The sequence below is a fragment of the Herpailurus yagouaroundi genome, unplaced genomic scaffold (assembly GCF_014898765.1).
Source record: "Herpailurus yagouaroundi ecotype Mexico unplaced genomic scaffold, PumYag 77, whole genome shotgun sequence".
Taxonomy (NCBI): domain Eukaryota; kingdom Metazoa; phylum Chordata; class Mammalia; order Carnivora; family Felidae; genus Herpailurus; species Herpailurus yagouaroundi.
This window is the reverse complement of record NW_024412388.1, coordinates 97,285,711-97,309,728: the sequence shown is the minus strand read 5'-3', so window position 1 is coordinate 97,309,728 and position 24,018 is coordinate 97,285,711. Positions and strand designations below refer to the sequence as shown.

Genomic DNA, 24,018 nt, shown 5'->3' with positions numbered 1-24,018 from the left:
CCAGCTAACAGCCCCTGATTGTGTTAGCATATTTAAAATTATAGTCAGGGTCCTGCAAAAAGCAGGAGGATTTCAAGATGCAGGGGATATGCCTTACAAATGTGATTTTAGACTAATGGGATTTCTGGGTGACCCAATCCTTCCCGCGGGCCCTTAAACCTAAAATGGCTGACAAAGAATTATGTCAGTAGAGAGCTTCATAGCTTGACAGCAATTAAACATGCCCCCTGGGAAGTGACACTGATACACCCATGCGCTAGAGTGATCACTGTTATTTTTAAAAGGAAAAGTATGGATCTTTTAAAATCCACTGTTGCGTCCTCAGAGGAAATGCAATTGTACTACACAATGCCCTGCTGGAAGAAGTACCAGTTATAGATAATCGCTTTTGCTTCCTTAAGTCATCTCATAATAAACACAAAGCTCTTTTCTTAATGAGACATTTAAAGTTGTGTGAGTAACAGGAGATAGGAGATCACGCTTCCTATTAAGCTATATCTTTACTTGAAGTGAAAGCTAACGGGTTCATTTTATTTTACTAAGCGATAAACACTGAAACAACTGACGACTCAACTCTTCAAGACTTTCCTCCATAGCACAGCATAAATACAACTCACTGGACAAAATGAGTAAGTACTCCGGCAGGAGTATTGATCTAAAGCCAAAATTTCTCAGATCTTATTCTAATTCTGCCTTAACCGTCTCTGTGGCATTAGACAATCATTTACTTCTGCGATTATTTTCCTCAACTTTAATATTAAAAGTAATAATCTGTGGTACTGAAAGAACCTGACTGCCAGTCTTTGAAATGCCAAAAGGCTGCAGCTGCATCTAAGTTCCTGGGTTTAAGCTGGTCTAGGTTCACCTCTAATAATGTAGAAAAAAGAACAACAACAAAAAAATCACTTTTAACTTTCCAGGGCCAAATCTGAAGGAAAAAATACCTCATTAAGCTAAAAAGAAAAAAAAAAATTCCAATAAACTTGTGCAGGTATATACACACCTTCACAAAACTATCACGCTAACTTTCTCGCTGATGGCTAGGTCTCCAATTTGGGAGCCTGCCTCTTTTCTGAGATCATTTATCAACCCTGAATATGATGACCAAAAAGTCCCCTATTCAGGAACTTTACAATATACAAATTCTACTAATTAGCCTTTTTCTCTTATTCTGCTCTGTTTGAAATCACTGTATTTCATTAAAATACCTCTTCTTTCAATTACATTTCATGACAGAGTAAAACATCCAACTTACAGAAACCCAGAATTTTAGAGTGGAAATTGCCTATAGCAACCATTTACTCCTATGCCCCTCCTCCATTGGAGGAAGACAAAAAGAAAATGACACAGAAGGTTAAGTGATTTTATTTTTCAGGCAGTATGGTAAAAAGCCAGTGTCAAACAGACCTGGCTCATTGACAAGCTGTGTGACTTTCCCCTGAACGCACCTGATTCTGTCTGGTCTCTGAAACTAAGCAGGGTCAGGCCTGCTTAAAACTTGGATGAAAGACCACTTGGGAATACAAGTTGTATAACTTTAAGCAAATCATTTTAACCTCTCTGAACCTCAGCCTCCTAATATGGAAAAGAGCAATAATATCCTGTTATTCTGAAAGCACCTAGCACACATGAGCTCATTGATTAATTTAAGGTTTTTTGTCCAAAGTCATGCAGGAAATTAGCAGCACTGAACAGGGCTCCTGCCATAGCTGTTCCCACTACACAGCCTGCATCCTTCTGAACGAGTAGCAGTTTTGAAAGTAGTTCAAGGTCGGAGGAACAAGAAAATGTGCATTCTTGACTAGCAACCGTGTTTTATTCCATGGTAACTGAAACAAGAGATGCTCCGTTGTTCAGTTGATTAAATTCGAAATTAAAGTACAAACTGAACTGGCTAGAGACAAGTAAGATTTATGTGTGAGGACAGAGACAAATAAGACTGTCTTGCCCCTAAGTCTAAGATAGAAGAACTGCAAAATGTTAACATAAACATAAATGTGCAGCTTATGATTAGTTATTTTAATTTGCTTTACTGTTTTATAAAAATTAGCAAAAAAGAAAAGACAGATGTACTTACAGTGTCTGAAGATTGGAAAGAAACCTAAATACACCATCAGCAATGTGAGTGACTCTGTTGTCCCCTAAATTCAGTTTCTCCAGTAAGCTCAGACCCACAAAGGCAGATTCATCCAGGCGGGTCAACTGGTTATAGGACAAATCACTAAAAACCGGAAACATGGAAGGTAAGGAATTCATTGTATTTTAATTCAATTTTCCTATTCTCATTCTATTTACATGATAAATTTAGAGCTTTCAACAAACTTCTAATAAAGCAGGATGTTCCATCTCATTATTGGCCATGGGAGTGACTTATCCCAACCTACTCTAGTCTCACAGCCTCCAGCCAAATGCCATCCAGCACTCACAGTTCAGACAGTCTTTGGCAGAACTCCCATGCGTCAGGGCTGATTCTTTCAACAGCATTCTGGCTCACATAGAGCTGTTGTAACATTCGCAAGCCATACAACCACCCCTTGTTCACTTCTGTAAGGTTATTATGCTCTAGTTCTCTGCAGAATTAGAGAAAGAAAGGAGAAAATATGGTTCAGAACAAGACACTGCAATGAGAAGATTCCAAAACACTTCAAGAGGTCCTGCTCCGTGAGGCCTCTATCTTTGCTAAACCCAAGTAAGTCAACCAATTCTACTTGATAAATATTTAGATTTTACTTAAGATTTATCACTAGGAGGTAGTAAGACTGTCTAAAATACCAAATTTATAAAATCAACCCACTAAGGGGTTTGATATACCTGTTTGAGGTAAATTCTGGTAATTTTCACTGGCCCCAACATTAAGAAAATAAAAACTTGTTAGACAAAATGCTTGTAAGAATGATGAAAAAAATACCAGTTCTATATAACAAAGCTTAAAGGGGGCGCCTGAGTGGCTCAGTCAGTTAAGCATCTGACTTTGGCTCAGGTCATGATCCCACCCTTTGTGGGTTCGAGCCCTGCGCCGGGCTCTGTGCTGACAGCTCGGAGCCTGGAGCCTGCTTCAGATTCTGTGTCTCCGTCTCTCTCTGTCCCTCCCCTGCTTGGACTCTCTCTGTCTCCCAAAAATAAATAAATACTAAAAACAACAACAACGAAGCTTAAAGAGCTCTGTGTATACTTACTTCACATCAGAGAAGCGAGAAAGAACTAATGTACCTGGGTGTAATTAAAGCAACGATCTTAGCCATTGGGCACTGACAAGTCCCAGTCAGACTCCTTTCCTAACAAGATTCTATTCCAGTTCACAGTACTTACAATTCTTCCATGTTATCCAAGCCAAAAAAAGCTCCATCCTTAAGTTTGCTAATACCATTCCGCTGCATCTTCAAAGACCTTAAGGAGTCAAGCCCTTGGAATGTCAGACCTTCTATCACCTTAATCTTGTTTCTTTTAAGTTCCCTTTAATAAAAATTGTGTAAAAGTCAGACCTTTGGTTTGCTGATTTGCTCTAATAATAATTAAAATAATTTAAAAGAAAAGACAACCTTCTTAAAACCCATCTATTTAGTTACTCACAAGAACTGGAGGTGAGGTAGCTTGAAGATCTTGGGTGGAATCATGCTGATTCTGTTCCTGTTTAACTTTACCACTAGTAAGGAGCTAGATAAATTATCAAAGCAACCAGCCTCCAAGATGGTTATCCTATTATTACTCAAATTCCTAAAATAAACAAGAGAACAAAAAAATTTAGTGCAATGGAACATTCTACCACCTGACAGCTACCTGAAGTCTATGACTGACAACCAGCTCTACCACTTAGCAACTATACACAACTTTACAAATCATTTAACTGCTTTGTTTATGCAAGTGCAAAATAAGAATACCAACTTCATTTAGGTTCAAATGGTATGTATGAATACGCTTTGTAAAGTGTAAAACACTATCGCACACGTTAATTATCATTGTATAGGATAAACCACTATTTAACAAACCACTATTTACCTTTTGTAAAACTGTTTAGTAAAACACAATCCAGAATTAAATCTCAAAAATTAACCTGCATACTTAATATTTCCTGATAAGAGAAATAACAACAACCTCAAAAAACTGCCCCTAGGTTTGTTTCACATAAGCATATCAAAATCACAATAAATAACAGACATCTCTGGGAAGATAACTATCAATACATAAACATGCACTTTAAAATAAATCTACTGGGGCGCCTGGGTGGCGCAGTCGGTTAAGCGTCCGACTTCAGCCAGGTCACGATCTCGCGGTCAGTGAGTTCGAGCCCCGCGTCGGGCTCTGGGCTGATGGCTCTGAGCCTGGAGCCTGTTTCCGATTGTGTGTCTCCCTCTCTCTCTGCCCCTCCCCCGTTCATGCTCTGTCTCTCTCTGTCCCAAAAATAAATAAACATTGAAAAAAAAATTTATAAAATAAATCTACTTACAGGTATTTAAGCTGCATTCGAGGAAATGAAGATGTCTTGATTTCTGATATTATATTTGAACTGAGATCTAAATTCTCGAGAGCAGGGTAAAACTGAAACGCCTCTGCATTTATTTCTGGGATTAAATTATGGATTCTATTTAAAAAAAAAAAAAAAAAAAGACTGTAATGAAGCGACTGACAGAGACCTACCCCAGACCACAAGGATGTTAAATAATGAGGATCGACAAAAAGCCTACCTAAAACAAACATTCTAAAACTGTACTATTCATAATTTAAAAGATCTGAAATCTTACTTACAATGAGAGTTGAGTAATATTAGAGGTTGGTTCTCCAAAATATGGGATTTCTGTTAGCTCATTATAATTCATTTTCCTAGGCAAGGGGGAAAAACAGATTTAAAAGTTTAGAGAGGGAAATGTTGCCTGTTGAGTTCTGGTTTCTGGCTAATAATTATTCTTTAGGATAGGTGCCAAATTTAAAAAGGCCTATGACTCAGAATGAGATAGACTAAATGCATTATGCTGAGAAACTAAAGATTTTAATAAGAAATGCTTTTTCATGGTGTACCTCTATGATTGATACCAATATTTTGCACATGAAGTATTTTTAATCCCAGCAACGTCCTTGAATTACATTTCTGACAGCTAATTTCAGTCTTCCTTAAAGAAGAAATAACTAAACCATCTATATCTTTTTATACATCTATTTATAAGATAAAAGTTTTAATTAAGTAAATTTCTTAAATACACACACACGTTTTTTGATATTACTCACAGTTAGAGAGGGTTGCTTGGGACCATGGATGAATCTGCCCACTGAGATATGGACCCTATCATTCATTAATTTTACAGGTGACGTGACATGTCACGATCTGATCCTAGCAGCTCTTTAAACATATGGTCTCCCATGTTTTAGTACATATCTAATATAATCACATTACATTAATCTGGTTTTCAGTCACTGAACAACCTCAATAATCTAGAATACAAAGAAACCAGAAGTAAAAGGCCTCCAAGAAACAAGGTGAAGTTACAAAGTCCATGTAATAAAGCTCATGCATTTCCCATTGACGCGTTTTCAGGACTTTCTTCAGGGCCTATTCTTTCAGCTCATAAGCTTGTCAACTGTTTATTCAGTGCACAGCAGATCAGAACCAGTCGACTGGGGCGGGGAAGCAGAGAATGCAAGGACAATGACAGCATGAACAAGTTATCCCAGTCAGAAACAAATTAAACTGATAATTAATATCATTTTAGAAAATTCCCTCCAAAAAATACATAATAATACATTTCAATATTAAAGGAAAAACTTCAGTGAAGTAGAAAATGAAACTATCATTAAGAGACTCTTGGATACTGAGGAACAAACTGAGGGTGGATGTGGGTGGGAGAGAGGGGAAAGTGGGTGATGGGCATTGAGGAGGGCACCTGTTGGGATAAGCAATGGATATTGTATGGAAACCAATCTGTCAATAAATTATATTTTAAAAAAAGAAAATGAAACTATATTAACCACATTACAGACAACAAAAAAAATACCGTATTTCACGTAAATCTACTTTAGACATGATGCCTCCATCTTGGACAAGTCAAGACATAAAAAAGTTTACACAATAGAGCGTTTCACTGGCTCAAATTGGCAAAAAAACAAGCAAAACATATTTACTCCGAAGAGGGAAAAAAAATCTTATTTTTGGTCCCAAGAAAGTAGATAGAATAATATTTCTACACAGTTTGCAACTAATCACCAACCTCTGGCACGATGTCCAGAGTCAGAAATAGTAGCAAAGCCAAAGACAACAGTTTAGGTTTTTAAACAATGTCTTTTAAATTTTTTCCCTCAATTTTTTGATAGCATTTCTGGATTGAACATCCTCAAATGCATAATTCACCATCAAATCTAAGAGTTTAATAAATATTTAAACAAATAAAAATAACTTACACTTCTTGTAATGTTTGAGACTCCAAGCTGATGTTCCAGTTAGACAACCGATTATGACTCAAATCCCTAATGGAGGACAAAAGATCATTCTTAGTTTAGTGTTGGAAAACAGACTTCAAGGGGCGGGGACTAAAACAATCTAAAAGCCCTATCAAAATGTGAAGTTTAATACGAAAAAAAAAATGTTTCTAAGGGATGAATAAATATCTAGATTTCAAAACAGCTATTTTACATTTCATTTTTATGAGCTTTTTATTTATTTTATTTTTTAAAGTTTATTTAGAGAGACAGAGCATGAATGGGAGAGGGGCAGAAAGAGAGAGACACACACACACAGAGAATCTGAAGCAGGCTCCAGCCTCTGAGCTGTCAGCACAGAGCCTGACATGGGGCTCGAACTCATGAACCGTGAGATCATGACCTGAGCCAAAGTTGGATGCCCAACTGTCATTTTTATGAGTTTTTTAATAAGTAACTAGGGAACACATTCACATGGTTCAATAATCAAAAAGTATAAAAGGAAATACAGTAAGTCTCCCACCCTGTCATCAGCCATACGATTTTCCTCCCCAACAGCAACAAATGAAAATATACCATTTCTTGTGCAGCCTGTCAAATATTCTATGCACGTACTAGCAAAATTTTATAAAACTGGTGGAATAATTTACACAGTAATGTGCCCTTACTTATTTCTCATAACAATGTATCTTGTAGATAGATCATTCCACAGCAGTATTATAGAGTCCCTTCGTCCCTTTTAGTGATTATCTTCTACTTTCTTATAATGGACTATACTTTATATATTTTTGAAAGACAAAATATACTTTCTTTAAAATAACATAATATGAATATATAATTTGCATAATAAATATTATCATACGTAATAACATACTACATTATACTTTAGGTGTAAATAAAAGAAGATTGACTTTACAAACAAGATAGTGAGCCTCTATATGAGAATTGAGGTTGGTCATATCCTTGATAGAGATACGGTCTTCCTAAAAAAAGCAATCTAACTTCAGGGAATAAAAATTCATCTCTAAATTATGTTGATGACGATGACTGTTAGTGGTGGCAGTGGCTAACATTTATTAAGTGGTAGGCACTCTCCTACGTATTTTATACATGTTAACTGCCTAAAAATCCACACAACCTTATGAGGCAAATCCTTTTACAATTCTCACTTGCCCTAGACAGAAACAGGCAGATAAATAATTTGTCAATCCAAGGTCATACAACTAATCAGTGAGGAAGCCATAAACTTGAGATTCCATCTCACTTCTAGCACGTGGTTTGTTAGATATAGCGGAGATTTCACTGAAATTAGTCAGGAGTCTAAATATTTAAATAGGCTTTAAAAATTCACCTTGATGCTTCCTGGCATCTTTACAGGGCTGAAGTGGAATCCAGCCCACTCAAGCTGTCTGCCCAAGAGATGTATTATACATTACAATATGGCTAGCAATAGGGACACACTAGAGAAACATTACAGATCACTTTATCTCACTGTGCCACCACAGGGAGTTGACAGATGCATGCAGGTTTGAATGATGTCTCTATCACAGCAGAACAATTGGTTCACAGCTAGATCCGTGTCTGTCCATATGTAAAATTTCAGCCACTTCCACTTAGGAGCTTAATTCACACATAACATAACTAAGCCTAGATAAAGCCATCACTTTTCCACAACAGTTCTAAAACCTTTACTCCAAGGTATCTGGCTGGCATCAGATATCAACTCAAGGACACTCATGACTAGAGGTGTGTGCTGGGAAACGTGAGAGAGAAAAATAGGAATTTGCTCCACATAAAAATCTTGTATTTGGATACTTTCATCCAACTCACACTTGCGACTGAACAACAAACACTGAATTTTACACAAAAGATATTTACTGTGGCATTTCAACTAAAGAAGAAATTCAGCTCTTCTAATTTAAGTTAGATAGTCCACTTTCTGCTTCAACATGGTTGGTCTGGCAAGTAGAGAGCGAGTACCATCTGTGTAGCAGGCTAGCACAGTGTGATTTAATTCCATATCTCATGCTTGCTGAAATTTAATTTTTTCCCTTTCATAGATTAAGAGCTTTCATTTTATTTTTTTTTTAATGTTTATTCATTTTTGACACAGAGAGAGGCAGAGAATGAGCAGGGGAGAGGCAGAGAGAGAGGGAGACACAGAATCCAAAGCAGGCTCCAGGCTCCAAGCTGTCAGCACAGAGCCTGACATGAGGCTTGAACTCACAGACCACGAGATCACGACCTGAGCTGAGGTCGGATGCTCAACCGACTGAGCCACCCAAGTGCCCCAAGAGCTTTCATTTTAACCATACCAGTGCTTCCAAGGCCTTCCCAAACCCTAATCTCTCTGGCAATGTAACTCTTGACTGTATTCATCTCCTGCAGTTCTCTCATGGAAGTCAATGACAAGCAGATAATCGCTTTTAAAGGAAACCATAATTTAAAAAATCTAAAGCAACCGAGTTAACCCAACTTACACATGGCATAAACTATTTTGTATTAAGTATCAGTGAAAACTGTCCAGTGTCTCTAATGGGGGAAAGATTAATTTTCTCTATCTCTTTGAAGAACTTCTAAAGGCTTTAAAAAAATTTTTTTAATGTTTTATTTGTTTTTGAGAGAGCGAGCAAGCACGAGACGGGGAGGGGCAGAGAGAAAGGGAGACACAGAATTGAAAGCAGTCTTTAGGCTCCGAGCTGCCAGCACAGAGCCTGATGCGGGGCTCAAACCCACCAACCGTGAGATCATGACCTGAGCCAAAGTCGATCAGTCAACCAACTGGGCCACCCAGGTGCCCCAACCTCTAAAGGCTTTTTGATAGAATCCAAAGGATACCTGAAATACTCTGGAGCCTCCCTAGAGGACAATGCTATCTTAAGAATATATACCTCAGATGCCACAAGTGCACTGGCATGGCGCTTACTAGGGGTGTCGCCTTACAGAACAGATTGCCTGGGCCTGCAAAAGGATTAATATGCCTTTCTTTGGCTAGAGATTTACAACACTGGCCCTCAGTGGAGGAAAAGAAAAAAGAAAGAAACAGCTAATTCAAAACCCAAACTCCTATTTTATGGATGTCTGAGCCATGTTCAGACCGTGGTTCTTTGTGTAGGCTGTTCAACTGTGTTGTGCCAGCCAACAGGAGGAAAGGCCAGACTCACAGAAGGGTGTTCATTTAGAAGAAAGCAACACTAATGATCCACAAAACCTCCTGAACTTGTGTTATATCGCCAAAAGCCTAATCAGTTCAGTATTTCCAGTTAATCTACCAAAACAGTGTTTTAATTCTGTGAGATATACACTAGTGATATCCTATTTTGGTGTCAGTTTTTCTTTTTTTTAAAAAAAATTTTTTTTTCAACGTTTATTTATTTTTGGGGGGACAGAGACAGAGCATGAACGGGGGGAGGGGCAGAGAGAGAGGGAGACACAGAATCGGAAACAGGCTCCAGGCTCCGAGCCATCAGTCCAGAGCCTGACGCGGGGCTCGAACTCACGGACCGCGAGATCGTGACCTGGCTGAAGTCAGACGCTTAACCGACTGCGCCATCCAGGCACCCCGCGGTGTCAGTTTTTCAATAAAGTTTTGATTATGGATAAAAAAAAAGAATATATGCCTCAGAGGTCAGAACCCCATAATGAGGCTCTGTGGACCCCTTCTGTGACAAATCCACATTAGGTGGAAGTTTAAAAACACTAACTGTGAACTACAATACACACCTAAAATAGTGCTAGCATTGAAAACAACTACAGTAGTTCCCCCAACCCCCTTATCCACGGTGTGGCTTTCTGTGACTTCAGGTGTTCACAGTCACCCAGGATCTGGAAGCAGATGATCCTAACACTATGCTGCAAATGCCTGCATCGTTCACCTCACTTCATTTCATCATGCAGGCATTTTACCATCCCACAGCATCATAAGAAGGGTGAGTACAGCACAGTGTTTCTCTTGAGAGAGACTGCATTCATTTGACTCTTATTATAGTATATTGTTATAACTGTTTTGTTATTATTGCTGTTAACGCCTTACTGTGCCTAATTTATAAATTTTACCATAGGTGTGTATGTGTCAGAAAAAACATGGTAATATATATAGGGTTCAGTGCTATCCATGGTTTCAGGCAACCACTGGGGGTCTTGGAATGTATCTCCTGTGAATAAGGGGGGAGGGGGACTACTATAGTATGAATCAGTATAACTTTAAGCTATCAAAATACCAGCTGTCTGACTAGAATTATATGGATTGATCTGCTCATCAGGTACCATGTGCCAGGCACTGTGCTAAATGCTAGGGTTACAAGCTGTCAACTTTAGTAACCTTTTTGTCTTTTTTAAAAGCAACATTGATAGTACTCAGGTGCAGTCACTGGAGAACTAAAGATAGATTCAACATCAACTTAACCCTTCCCCCTCTTCCCTAGAAATGGGCAAATTCTTTTATACCTAAATTTCACTCTGGAATTTAATCATGACATGTGAATATGGGAGTGCATAGACACATGCTTTCCATAACCATGCCTTTCCTATTTCTTTTTGTAAAGTACTCCAGGGGCGCTTGGGTGGTTCAGTTGGTTACGTGTCCAACTTCAGCTCAGGTCATGATCTCACGGTTCATGGGTTCGAGCCCCAGGTCGGGCTCTGTGCTGACAGCTCAGAGCCTGGACCCTGCTTCGGATTCTGTGTCTCCCTCTCTCTGTGCCCTCCCCCACTCAAGCTCTGTCTCTGTCTCAAAAATAAATGCTTTTTAAAAATTAAAAAAAATAATAAAGTACTCCAAAACAGCTGAAGAAGACTAAAATTGGAAGACTTCTATTATCAGATATAAAACTCCTAGATTAAGAATTTGAATGATTTTTTAAAGTCTCTCATCATCATTCCCAGTGGCCAATCATTAATTCCATTTAGTGTGGATAATAAGCTAATGCTAGTGTTAGGCTTTTTTTTTTTTTTAAAGTGGTAGTCCTGAAATGAAGAAGTATCTTTCAAAAATTTTCACTTTGAATATCCCTAAGATGTACTTAAGAACCTGAAGTAATCTAATGCTTGATAAATATAACCTAAAGAGTCTAGCTTTGTAATAGCCAATTATCTTTCCTTTATTTTTAAACACCACTAATATCTGAATATTTATGGATACGATGTTTGGAGAGTAAAGGTCTCACAGAAGGCCTTATCTCAATGTTGTCAACTCAGCTCCCACTCATGCCAATTTACAGGGATGTAAGCTATAATAAGTGATGAATTATTAAAGTTCTTGATATCATGTGGAGCCAGAGGTGCCATTAATGTAGTCGTTTAGTACCATCAGGGTGTAAATAATTTATAGAATGTACAGAGCAATCACAATGCTCTGAGGAGGAAATTAAGGTCTGCAAGGCAATTGCAAAAAATTCCTGCAGCATCAGAGATGCACAGGTTCTCTTCTGCCCGGTCACATGTGTACACTTCTGAGTCATCATCAATCTTTTTTGTTTTTGAGAATCTGCAGCACTAATAGGCTATGCTGTGAACTTCAGCAACAACAATGCTTTAAAAGTGAAAAGGGCCCTTCACTGAAGTTAAAAGGATACATCATATCCACTAGTTTGGGTATGACAATGCTACACGGATTTTATCCAGCAAAATTTGCCCTTTTGTGAATGCAAATCCCTGTCTTGTTAATTAAAGTGTATCTAGCATAATTTATTTTTAAAAATAATACTCAGGATTAACATTACAATCAATCACCATATTGGTTTTAAACAAGTTGATGGCCTTGAGTACTCCTGGAGTATACGAAAGACAAGGATTCCAAAACAACACTTAAAATTCTGTCTGCTTGTAGGTTTTTCTTCTACTACTACCAGCATTACACCAAAAGCTATTCCTTCTTGGAACTGTCGGCTTTCTTGTCTGTAACAGTGCTACCTGTGGTTTTTCTAATTCATTGCTTCTAATCAACTGTCATAGGTAGGAAACCCCAGTGCATGTTAGAAATATCTGAAATGGGAGTAAATGAGATCTGAGTGAGAGTCTGAGCAGCTCCGTTTATGAAGAAATGCTTCCTGGAAGCATTTTTGTTTTTTGGTTGAACCAGAGATGGCTAGAGATGTTGGGTAAATTATCTCTAGCATAAATGAGATTTTATTATAGCATGAAGCATAATGCAATTCCAAATTAAATAGTCTATCCTTCACTTACATCACTTATTCGTAATATAATGTATATGAGTCCAAAAAGTTGGAGGTGGTTAAGAAGATGGCAGCATTCAAGAATCAGAGGCATGTTTTGTTTTCTTCCATTATCTTTTGCTGGATTCTTAATGACTGAAAATGTCGCTTCACTGGAAGGAATACAATTTTAGTATATGTGCTACCGAAGCAAGCACCCATTGGAAGGAATACAACAAAAAACCAGGAAATATGAATTCTACAGTAACACTTAGGAACAGAGTTTCCATGTGCCCAGTTCTGGGCCCCTGGGCGAGGCATTCAACCTGTCTAATCTTCAGTCTCTTCTACATTTAACTGTACCAAACTCACCCAACTGCTCAGATTTAAAAAAATAATTATATATATAAAATGCTTAGAAGACAAATGAGCATGTATATAGTAAGTTACTACTGGATGGCCCAGCATTATCACTTTTTCTGAGTATTTATCTATTTTATACACAGATATAATCCACTTCCCAAGCCAATTAATTAATTGGAACTACTCCCCTACATTAACTTAAAAGTAGTAAACTAAATATTGCTTATGAGCTCCAATTTTAAACTTTTTTTTAAGTGTTTATTTTTGAGAGAGAGAGAGAGAGAGAGCATGAGCAGGGGAGGGGCAGAGAGAGAGGGAGACACAGATTCCAAAGCAGGCTCCAGGATCTGAGCTGTCAGCATAGAGCCTGACGTGAGGCTTGAACTCAGGAACAGTGAGATCATGACCTGAACCAAAGTCGGACACTGAACCACCCAGGCACCTAACTCAAATTCTATGAGAAAGATTCCAATAACAAGGCAGTCCACCAAAGGTTTGGTCAACTTATTGAAATACATACCTGTATCACAAGATTTGATGTTTTAGAATAACCCAGTGATCTCTGGATCTATTCTATATATAGACACATAATTATGAAGAGATATCTACCAGGAACTTATTAGAAGAGGAAAATCATAAAATAAAAAGAAACCTAAAAATTTATCAAAATGGGATCACTAAAATAACTTATGAAAGTTCCATACAACAGATATCTCTGCAGCAATAACACATTTATTTATGCATGGTACACTATATGGCTTCCTTCATGTGTGTGCATACATGTGTGCACACATTTAAAAAAAAAAGAAAAGGGGGTGCCTGGGTGGCACAGTCGGTTAAGCGTCCGACTTCAGCCAGGTCACGATCTCACGGTCTGTGAGTTCGAGCCCCGCGTCGGGCTCTGGGCTGATGGCTCAGAGCCTGGAGCCTGTTTCCGATTCTGTGCCTCCCTCTCTCTCTGCCCCTCCCCCGTTCATGCTCTGTCTCTCTCTGTCCCAAAAATAAATAAACGTTGAAAAAAAAAATTAAAAAAAAAAGAAAAAAGAATTATATATGTGTAGAACTTTGAGAAGTATACCCAAGAAACAGTTGACAGTGGGTTTTCCTTAGGTGGGACAAAGGAACTGTTGTTTTTCCACTTTATATGCTTTAACAGTTTACTATGGGAAAATATTGTCTAAAATTAAACTCACAAAATCTATCTTCAACCAGGGTGCCTGGGTGGCTCAGTCAGTTAAGTGTACAACTTCGGCTCAGGTCATGATCTCACAGTTGAGTTTGAGCCCCAAGTCAAGCTCTGTGCTAACAGTGTGGAGCCTTAAGCCCGCTTATTCTGGGTCTCCCTCTCTCTCTGCCCCTCTCCCACATGCTCTCTCTCTCTCTCAAAAATAAAATAAAAACATTAATAATTTTTTTTTAGAAAATCTATCTTCAACCAAGAATGTAACTAGGAAAGAGTTTAAGTCTGTTACTCTTCTAAGAAATTAGAATTCTTCCCACAGAATGTTTTTCAGAATAACACCCTAAATTGACCAAATTAGGCTAATTACAAACTGGACAAAAGGAAAAAAAAAAACAAAAACTAGATGTTTTCTTGTGTTCCTAATCAGTAATATACCTCAGAAAGATAGTAGAAAATGCAAACATACTAGACTTAGTTTTTGGACTGATTTATGAAACACTAAACTCCACTGTAGAACCCAGTGAGCAGGTAAAATTTAAGCAAGCAGCACAAAACCATTGCATACTAATAAAATAATAATTCAGCAATTGAAGAACAAATGCTGTTGCTTAGACATGAAAATATACAGAAAGCTATGCATTTTCCATCATCATTAGTAACCATTTTCTGGATATCAACTGGGTTCACACCTTTATATCAGATTATTTATGTATTATTGGTGTTATAAAGATTTTTAGGGGGCGCCTGGGTGGCTCAGTCAGTTAGGCAGCCGACTTCAGCTCAGGTCATGATCTCGCGGTCCGTGAATTCGAGCCCCGCATCAGGCTCTGTGCTGACAGCTCAGAGCCTGGAGCCTGTTTCAGATTCTGTGTCTCCCTCTCTCTGACCCTCCCCCCTTCATGCTCTGTCTCTCTGTCTCAAAAATAAACATTAAAAAAAAAAATAAAAAAAAAAAGATTTTTAGGAGTGAATGGATATTAAAACAAGTTATCTTATCATTTACATCATTGATAGAAAAGGAAGGTCTAACCAAAGCCAAGCATTGGCTGGGTTTTTCATTATTAATGTAATCCATCATTCCTTAACATCCACCTAGCTTAACCTGGCACAAAGTCTAGTATCTCCTCAAATAAGCATATCGACACTCTGGGTTGGTTATGCTTTTCTTGCAGCAACCTGACAAGATTTTGATTATATAAGCAAGACATAATAGTGATTTTGAAAACAGATATGTGAAAAATAAAAATGTAAGAGAAACCCAAAGCTAAGAAGTATTGTTACACATTTATTTATGCCACACTTCACTGATGTTGCACTATTTATGGTTTAACTTTAAAACTGCTAATCACCATTAGTTATTCTGATAGTTATTCCTACAGTTAAGTTTGCTACAAATGACATAAGTTCTTTCTGGGGGAAAAACTGGGGAAGGACAAGGGAAGGAGAAAGGTAAAAAAAAAAAAAAAAAACAATGCAATTAAAAAAAAAAAAAAAGGCTTATAGCAAGGTAAAACTTGTATTAACTATTCTGCTCCTCTGGTTTTTGTCCCAAACATAAAATTAAAAATTTAGATGGGATCTAGTTACTTAAATTGATTTTTTATTTGCATGAGCTGAATATCTTAACATTTTTGATGACTGGAATATTACAGAATAAACCAGGTAAGTCACTTACTTTGGCATGGAAAAGAAAATAGTGCATAAGAATGCTGCATAAGATTCCAGATTTTTTAAAAAATATTTTTGTTACACTTTTAATAGGATGTGTTTTCTCTGCTAAATGCCAGTTTTCCATTAGTATTTAAGGACCTTTAAAACATAAAATGTACCATATAAAATGTCATGGACCAAAGATGAGGGAAATGTATTTTCTAGCATCAGGATTCTTTGAATATCCATGTGCAGACTATATATGTTGTGTATTAAGAAAAGCAAAATATTTTTAATATATTAAAACATAAGCAGGACAATATTCCCTATAAAAATCTAAGTGTCCTCCAAAGCATAAAGGACTTCTAAAGAATTAAGCACAGATCTCAATTAACATTCAATAAGCAACAACTGCCCATGGTTCAGTACTTCTCTACCACTGCTGCAGCGTCATCAGAGAAGACCCTAACATACTGATGCTAGGGTCTCACCCCAGACCAATCAAATCAGAATCACTGGGATGTGGGGCTCAAGTAACAGTATTTTGTAAAAGCTCTCCAAGTGACAGTCAGCCCTGAGAACGATTGCACTCATCCAGAAATCTAATACACCAAAGTCTGTGGCCAGAGGATGCTCTGTTGAGATTCTTTCAATTCTTTCCCTTTTCTTGGGCCTATAATAAACCTGTCAACAAAGATTTGACACCTACCATTTGCCAGGCAACACGCTAAGCAAACATGAACAAAACAGACATTTTGGGAGTTTATATGATCCCTCTTGGAGTTTACAGGATCACCTTGAAGTCTCACTGACACCCAGATGCCACTAAATTATATTTACTATCAAGATGAAATTCCTATAAAATAAATTCCTATTTGTAACACAGGAAGGAAGGATAAAAGGGGTAAAGGAAGTTATGGATGCTTTTATTTCTATTTAATACATTTGTTTTGCTTTTTTTTTTTTAATTGACATCCAAGTTAGTTAACATACAGTGTAATAACAATTTCAGGAATAGAACTTAGTGATTCATCACTTAACACATCACCCAGAGCTAATCCCAACAAGTGTACTCCTTAATGCCCCTAGCCCATTTAACCCATCCCCCCCACCCAACACGCCACCAGCAACCCTCAGGTTGTTCTCCATATTTAAGAGTCTCTTATGGTTTGTCTCCCTCTTGTTTTTATCTTATTTTTGCTTCCCTTCCCTATGTTCATCTATTTTGTTTCTTAAATTCCACATATGAGTGAAGTCATATTAGTCTTTCTCTGACTTATTTTGCTTGGCATAATACCCTCTAGTTCCATCCACATTGTGGCAAATCGCAAGTATTCATTCTTTTTGATTGCCAAGTAATATTCCAATCTGTGTGTGTAGACACGTGCGCATGCGCACACACACACACACACACACACATATCACATCATCTTCATCCAGTCATCAGTCGATGGACATTTGGGCTCTTTTTATACTTTGGCTATTGTCGACAGCACTGCTCTAAACATTGGGGTGCATATGTCCCCTCAAATCAGCATTTTTGTATCCTTTGGACAAATACCCAGTAGTGCAACTGCTGGGTTGTAGGGTAGTTCTATTTTTAATTTTTTGAGGAACCTCCATACTGTTTTCCAAAATGGCTGCAGTTCCACTTCAGAGTGGCTGCAGTGTTTTCCTGTTTACATCCCCATCAGCAGTGCAAAAGAGATCCTCTTTCTCTGCATCCTTACCATTATCTGTTGTTGCCTGAGTTGTTAATGTTAGCCATTCTGACAAGTATGAGGTGGTATCTCATTGTGGTTTTGATTTGTTTTTCCCTGATGATGAGTGATGTGGAGCTTCTTTTCATGTGTGTGTTAGCCATCTGGATGTCTTCTTTGGAAAAGTGTCTATTCATGTCTTTCACCCATTTCCTCACTGGATTATTTGTTTTTTGAGTGTTTAGGTTGATAAGGTCTTTATAGATTTTGGCTACTAGCCCTTTTCTTGATATGTCACTTGCAAATAACTTCTCCTTTCCCATGGTTGCGTTTTAGTTTTGCTGACTGTTTCCCTCTCTGTGCAGAAGATTTTACCTCAATCCCAATAGTTCATTTTTGCTTTTGTTTCTCTTGCCTCCAGAGACATGTCAAGTAAGAAATTGCTGCAGCTGAGGTCAAAGAGGTTGTTGCCTGCTTTCTCCTTAAGGATTTTGATGGCTTCCTGTCTTACGTTTGTTTAGGTCTTTCATCCATTGAGTTTACTTTTGTGTATAGTGTAAGAGAGTGGTCCAGGTTCATTCTTCTGCATGTCGCTGTCCAGTTTTCTCAGCACCATTTGCTGAAGAGACACTTTTTTTCCTGGATATTCTTTCCTGCTTTGTCAAAGATTAGTTGGCTATACATTTGTGGGTCTATTTCTGGGTTCTCTATTCTGTTCCATTGACATAAGTGTCTGTTTTTGTGCCAGTACCACACTGTTTTGATGATTACGGCTTTGTAATACAGCCTGAAGTCTGGAATTGTAATGCCTCCAGGTTTTCTTTTTCAGGATTGCTTTGGCTATTCAGGGTCTTTTCTGGTCCCATACAAATTTTATAATTGTTTGTTCTAGCTCTGTGAAGAATGCTGGTATTATTTTGATAGGGACTGCACATTTGTTTTGCTTTTTAAAAAATGAGTATACATGCCCTTTTATAATTTATGTATGCTTTTAAAAACATTTTTATTTTGAGAGAGCGAGAAAGAAAGCGAGAATGTGTGTGAGCAGGGGAGAAGGGCCAGGGGGAGGGGACAGAGGAAGAGAAGCTCCATGCTCAGCACTGAGCCTGATGCGGGGCTCAATCCCATGATCCTGAACTGAGATCATGACCTGAGCCGAAATCAAGAGTCAGACACTCAACTGAATGAGCGACCCAGACGCCCCTATGTAAGCTTTTTAAAATAAGATTTTTTTTTTTTCAAGATTTTACTTTTAGGTAATCTCTACACCCAACATGGGGCTCAAATTTACAACCCTAAGATCAAGAGTCACAAGCTCCACCAACTGAGCCAGCCAGGTACCCCAAATAAGATATTAAATTTATTCACTTATTTGGAGAGAGCGCACACGCATGAGCGCAAGCAGGAGAGACAGAGAGAGAGAGAAAGAGAGAGAATCCCAAGCAGGTTTTGCACCATCAGGGCAGAGCCCAAACTGGATGCTGGGCTCAAACTCATGAATCATGAGATGATGTCCTGAGCCAAAACCAAGAGCCAGATGTTCAACAGACTAAGCCATCCAGGTGCCCCACCCCCACCCAAACCAGGATTTTCAAAATCAATTTGTAGTTACATGCAGCAAGAAATATTAGTTAATTCTTGGATAATCCTTGGCTACATAATTTCACTGGGGAGGACTGGGATTTGGGCTTGGGTATGAGAGCCCATAGCAAAGCTAATGACCCTAGGTTTCTTTCCTTTTTGCAGTAAAGAAGTAAATCCCTTAACTATTGTTTCCATGCTCAGCAAGATCTTATCTGAAAGGGCAAAGGTTGAAGGTAAAAATCCTTAGGGGTTTACTAAGCACGCTATCACTCTTTTTTCCAAGTGGTTCTGACATCGAAAATTAAGTGCCACTCAGGGCAAGGCAAGCATTGGAAGCAAAGTTAATTAAGAGAAACAGACTGCACAAAGAAAAGTAATTAAAGCAATACCACTTTCCCCCTACCAAGTTATCAAAAAACTTTTAATAATAATCAATGCTAGGTAAAGTGTGTTAAGACAGGCACTTTCAGGGGGACCTGGGTGGCTCAGTCGGTTAAGTGTCCGACTTCCGCTCAGGTCATGATCTCTCAAGCCCCTCATCGGGCTCTGTGCTGTCAGCACAGAGCCTGGAGCCTGCTTTGGATTCTGTGTCTCCCCCTCTCTCTGCCCCTCCCATGCTCATGCTCTGTGTCTGTCTCTAAATAATAAATGTTAAAAAAAAAAAAAAGACAGGCACTTTCATAGTGCCAAAACAAGTTTAAATTATGCTGGGCTCAATGTAAAATATCAAGATAATTCAGGGTAGACCTGTGTTAACAACCAGGCCTAAATGATCTGTATCAGATATATATTAGTTCAGATATAAGGTTCTCTCATTGTAGGCTTTCTCACTTGGTATCTTCTGAACTAATAAAAATGCCTTGAAGATCGCAAAAGATTTCATGGGATCACATCTGTTTGCCACTTCCCCAGACAGACCAAGATAAAAATGAAATATGTTAAATCTTTAGTACAATGAAAGAAAAGCATATTGTATAAGCTTTGAAATGATTTCTGGAAGTCAAACAATTCATTATAACAGTAGTATGCAAGCCAAGGACAATATATATTTGATTCTGGAAACACTATAGTAGTATATTCCCATCCCCCCAAAACGTACTTTAGGAATTTTCCAGCACGTCTGTTTCTTTTGAAGAATAAAACTGGTGTTTCTCCTAGCGCCTAGAAAGACAGGGCATGTGAAAGACAAAATGCCTTTTGAAGTACCCCAACTCTAGAAACAGATAGCTGCTGTACAGGTAGGAATGAGGTTGTACAGGCTATTAAAAACTCCTCAAACCACAGCTGTAAACCATGACACTCTATGTGCTACTGACTATTCATTAATATTTAGTAAATATCTAATAGATGCTACAAAGTCCTATAAAAACAAAAATTATTTGTGCATGGAAAAAAGTTTTTCTGAATTTTAGTACACTTACACAAAACACCTCAGACAGAGTAGGATGGGAGCTACAGTTAGTAGTAACTTAATGTGCCTATATTTAGAATTTTTCTTTTTTGGTAAAAAAAAAAAAAAGAAAAAAGAAAAAAAAAGATGATGTTAAAATACAAATAATTAGCTAATACCCTGATTCATTCACAATGTTTCCTATGGAAAATGAGATGCCTTAAAAAGAAATCATCTAATAAGATATATAAAAGACTAGAGAAGCAAATGAGTAGACTGCTTTGAATTTATCCTGATCTACCTTCTCAGAAGGCAAAATCACACACTTTAATTCAATTACTTACTACATTCATTCAACAAATGTTTTTGAGTACCTACTACTGCTGATCACTGTTCATCTACAGCAACGAACAAAAATCCACACCCTCATAATATTTACAATCTACTGAAAAGAAGACAAAGTAAAATATGTAGCATGTCAGAAGATGATGCCTGCAAAAGGCAAAAAGAGGGCCAAGGGAGTTGGGGCTGTCTCTGGGAGAGGAGAGATGACCTGAAGGTCCTGAGATTGTGGAGACTGGTGTAAACAAGAATCAAGGGCATAATGAGACTGGTGGTGATGGTCTCCTGGCAAACACTAGTTGGTGGTGAGAATGTGACAGGTAAGGGGAATGATGGGGTAGGGAATCTTTCCAGTTCTTTACTCCGAAGTGTAGACTTGGAACAGAGTGATATTATCCACAGCAAAAAGAGTTTCCTCTGATTTCTGACCTATGGAAGCCTAGAGGCCAAGAGAAGGAAGTTCTATCTGGGTTTGATCAGAGTAAACCAGGCTTCTTAAACCACTGCAGGCGGGGTGCCTGGGTGCCTCGGTCAAGCATCCCATTTCGGCTCAGGTTGTGATCTCAAGCCCCATGTCAGTCTTGTGCTGACAGCTCAGAGCCTGGAGCCTACTTTGGATTCTCCCCCATTTACATTCTGTCTCTCTCCCAAAAATAAATAAACATTAAAAAAAAAATTAAACACAGCAGGCTCAGTTTCATGACCTCTGTGTAAGCAGGCTCAGGCTCAGCCCTCTGTGTAAGAAGTACAGTGAGGGGCGCCTGGGTGGCTCATTCAGTTGAGCGTCTAACTTTGGCTCAGGTCATGATCTCACAGTACGGGGTTGGAGCCCCGCATCAGTCTCTGTGCTGACAGCTCAGAGCCTGGAGCCTGCTTCAGATTCTGTGTCTCCCTATCTCTGCCCCTCCCCTGCTTGCTCACTCTCTCTCTCTCTCTCAGAAATAAACATAAAAAATTAAAAAAAAAAATAGTATGGTGAAAAGTATCATGGACACAACAAAATGGATGGAGGAAGTGGAAAATAACAGTTGATTGTAATAAATGAGGTAAATGAAGGACCTCAGAAGAAAGGAAATCACATCTGTACTTTTTAAAAGGACTCATTTTCAGTTCACCACCTTGTGGTTTAAAGCAATTAAAGTTCTTTTCACATTCCAGCTAGATTATACAACCAAAGAGTATCAAGTTATGTCAAAGTTATGGTCCTGCCTCTCATAGTTTTCTTCATAACATACAATGGAAGGCTGATAGTTCATTTTCAGAAAACATATGTACATCTGAAATGAGCTTAGGAGGCCCTCAAATCAACTCCCCTAACATATCACTTTCTAAAACCTAAAAATGTTTTCCAAAGAGTATCTTAATCCTTACCAGTATCACTATAAATGCAGAACAGAAGGATATTACAGATTACCTGCCCCTTTAGAAAGGAAGTATGAAGTACAGACAAAGCTATGCAGTTTTTCCTTGACATCACACAAGTTACTGATAGTGAGCTCAGGACCTTTGAAGGGATAAAGGATGGCTCCACCTGTTAACTAACAGTGAAAACATTTTGCCAATGTCACTTAACAGCAAGACACTGACCTTTGTGTAAATTTGGACTTCCTAGAATTATTCTACATAAGTTAATGTCCTCTTTGTATGCTAAAGAACTCATCAACTCACAACTATTCTCAAAGAACAAATGCAAACAAATCTTTTTTTTTTTAATGTTTATTTTTGAGAGAGAGAGAGAGAGAGAGAGAGAGAGCGAGCGAGCACTGACACCAGTGCAACTGGCGGTGGGGGGGGGGGTGTCGGGGGGGGGGTGGGAACAGAGGATTCGAAGCTGGCTCTGCACTGACAGCAGTGAGCCCAATGTAGGGCTCGACTCGCGAACTGAGATCATGACCTGAGCTGAAGTCGGATGCTCAACCAACTGAGCCACCCAGGCACCCCACACACAAATCTTAAAGTTGCTATAATGAGAACAGAAAAGAAAGAAACTATAATTAACTAAATACGTATGAAAACTCATTAATCTAATACAGCAGTGATTCCCTAATTCCCTAATACATGATAAAAGTTTTTACCAGTCCACAGTGAAATGAAAACTGTAAGGACAAGGTTACAAGTTTTCCATAAAGCTAAATATATTTAATGTACAGACTTGTCCTTATTTCTAAAATTATGTGATCCCTAATTTTGGGGGGGTGTCATGAAATGACCATGACAACAAATAACTGGAAGAGAGGAGGATTTTTTTGTGTGTACTTTGTTGTTTTTTTGTTTTGTTTTGTTTTGTTTTGAGACTGTGCACCCACAAGCAGGGGAAGGGCAGAGGGGGAGGTCAAGGGCGAAAGGTGAGGAGCAAGGGAGAGGGAATCTTTAAGCAGGCTTCACGCCCAGTACAGAGCCCAATGTGGAGCTTGATCTCACAACTGTGAGATCATGACCTGAGCCAAAATCAAGAGTCAGATGCTCAGCTGACTGAGCCACCCAGGCACCCACAGGAAAGGGGTTCTAATGGTGTCACTTGGCAAAACAGAAGTTGAGTAATACATCTGGTCCTCCAGTGTGTGTGTGTGTGTGTGTGTGTGTGTGTTGTGTGTGTGTAAAATCGGAACAATGTAATACAGAGCTGAGCACCCATGGACAATCCAGTCAAATTTTATATTAACCAATAAAATTTGAAAGTTTTTTTTTTAAGAGTTTCTGATATAGAGAAGCATAAAGACAGTATCTAAATAGGTTTCTGTCTCAGAAAAACTCCATTCCTTTCTTTGTCACACAGACAATACTCCTGACACCAGATGTAGGATTTTTTTTCCCCACACCAACCAATTTTCCAACACCAACTGAATGTCCCACAATTCAGTTCTGACATTCATGGGAGTTAGAGAAGACCCTACAAAAGTTCAGTCCCACAAGACTGCCCCCCACTTCAACCCCACAGCCAATCTTACTTCTCTGTAAGAAGTGTGGTGAAAATATCACAGATACAAACTCTAAGTACAAGTAGTAGATCCCCATAACTTCTATCCAGTTTGACTACAAATCCAAGGCTCCCATGATCCCATCTTTGGATACAACCATCTGCTAGAACAGCTTACAGAACTCAAGGAAGCAGGTTTACTGATTTATTATACAATACAGAATGTAGTAAAGAACACAGATTAACAGCCAGATAAAGAGATCCATAGGGTGAGATCCGGAAGGGTCGGTCTGGTGCAGGAGCTTCTGTCCCTGTGGAGCTGAGGTCTGGCA

General features: G+C 38.5%; 1 protein-coding gene across 6 annotated transcripts in view; it reads right to left on the bottom strand.

Annotated features, from left to right (window-relative positions):
* Positions 1–24,018, bottom strand: part of LRIG2 (leucine rich repeats and immunoglobulin like domains 2) — a 70,047-nt gene that overhangs the window by 26,746 nt on the left and 19,283 nt on the right. For 5 of the 6 annotated variants that reach the window (XM_040471340.1, XM_040471337.1, XM_040471341.1 and 2 more), the window contains 7 exons: positions 6,388–6,453; positions 4,744–4,818; positions 4,445–4,579; positions 3,571–3,714; positions 3,310–3,453; positions 2,427–2,570; positions 2,078–2,221 (listed from right to left, as the gene is read on the bottom strand). In XM_040471340.1, coding sequence (XP_040327274.1) covers positions 2,078–2,221; positions 2,427–2,570; positions 3,310–3,453; positions 3,571–3,714; positions 4,445–4,579; positions 4,744–4,814 — 782 coding nt within the window. In that variant the 5' untranslated portion in view covers positions 4,815–4,818; positions 6,388–6,453. The remainder of the gene's footprint in view (positions 1–2,077; positions 2,222–2,426; positions 2,571–3,309; positions 3,454–3,570; positions 3,715–4,444; positions 4,580–4,743; positions 4,819–6,387; positions 6,454–24,018) is intronic. The other variant, XM_040471339.1, reaches the window with a different exon arrangement.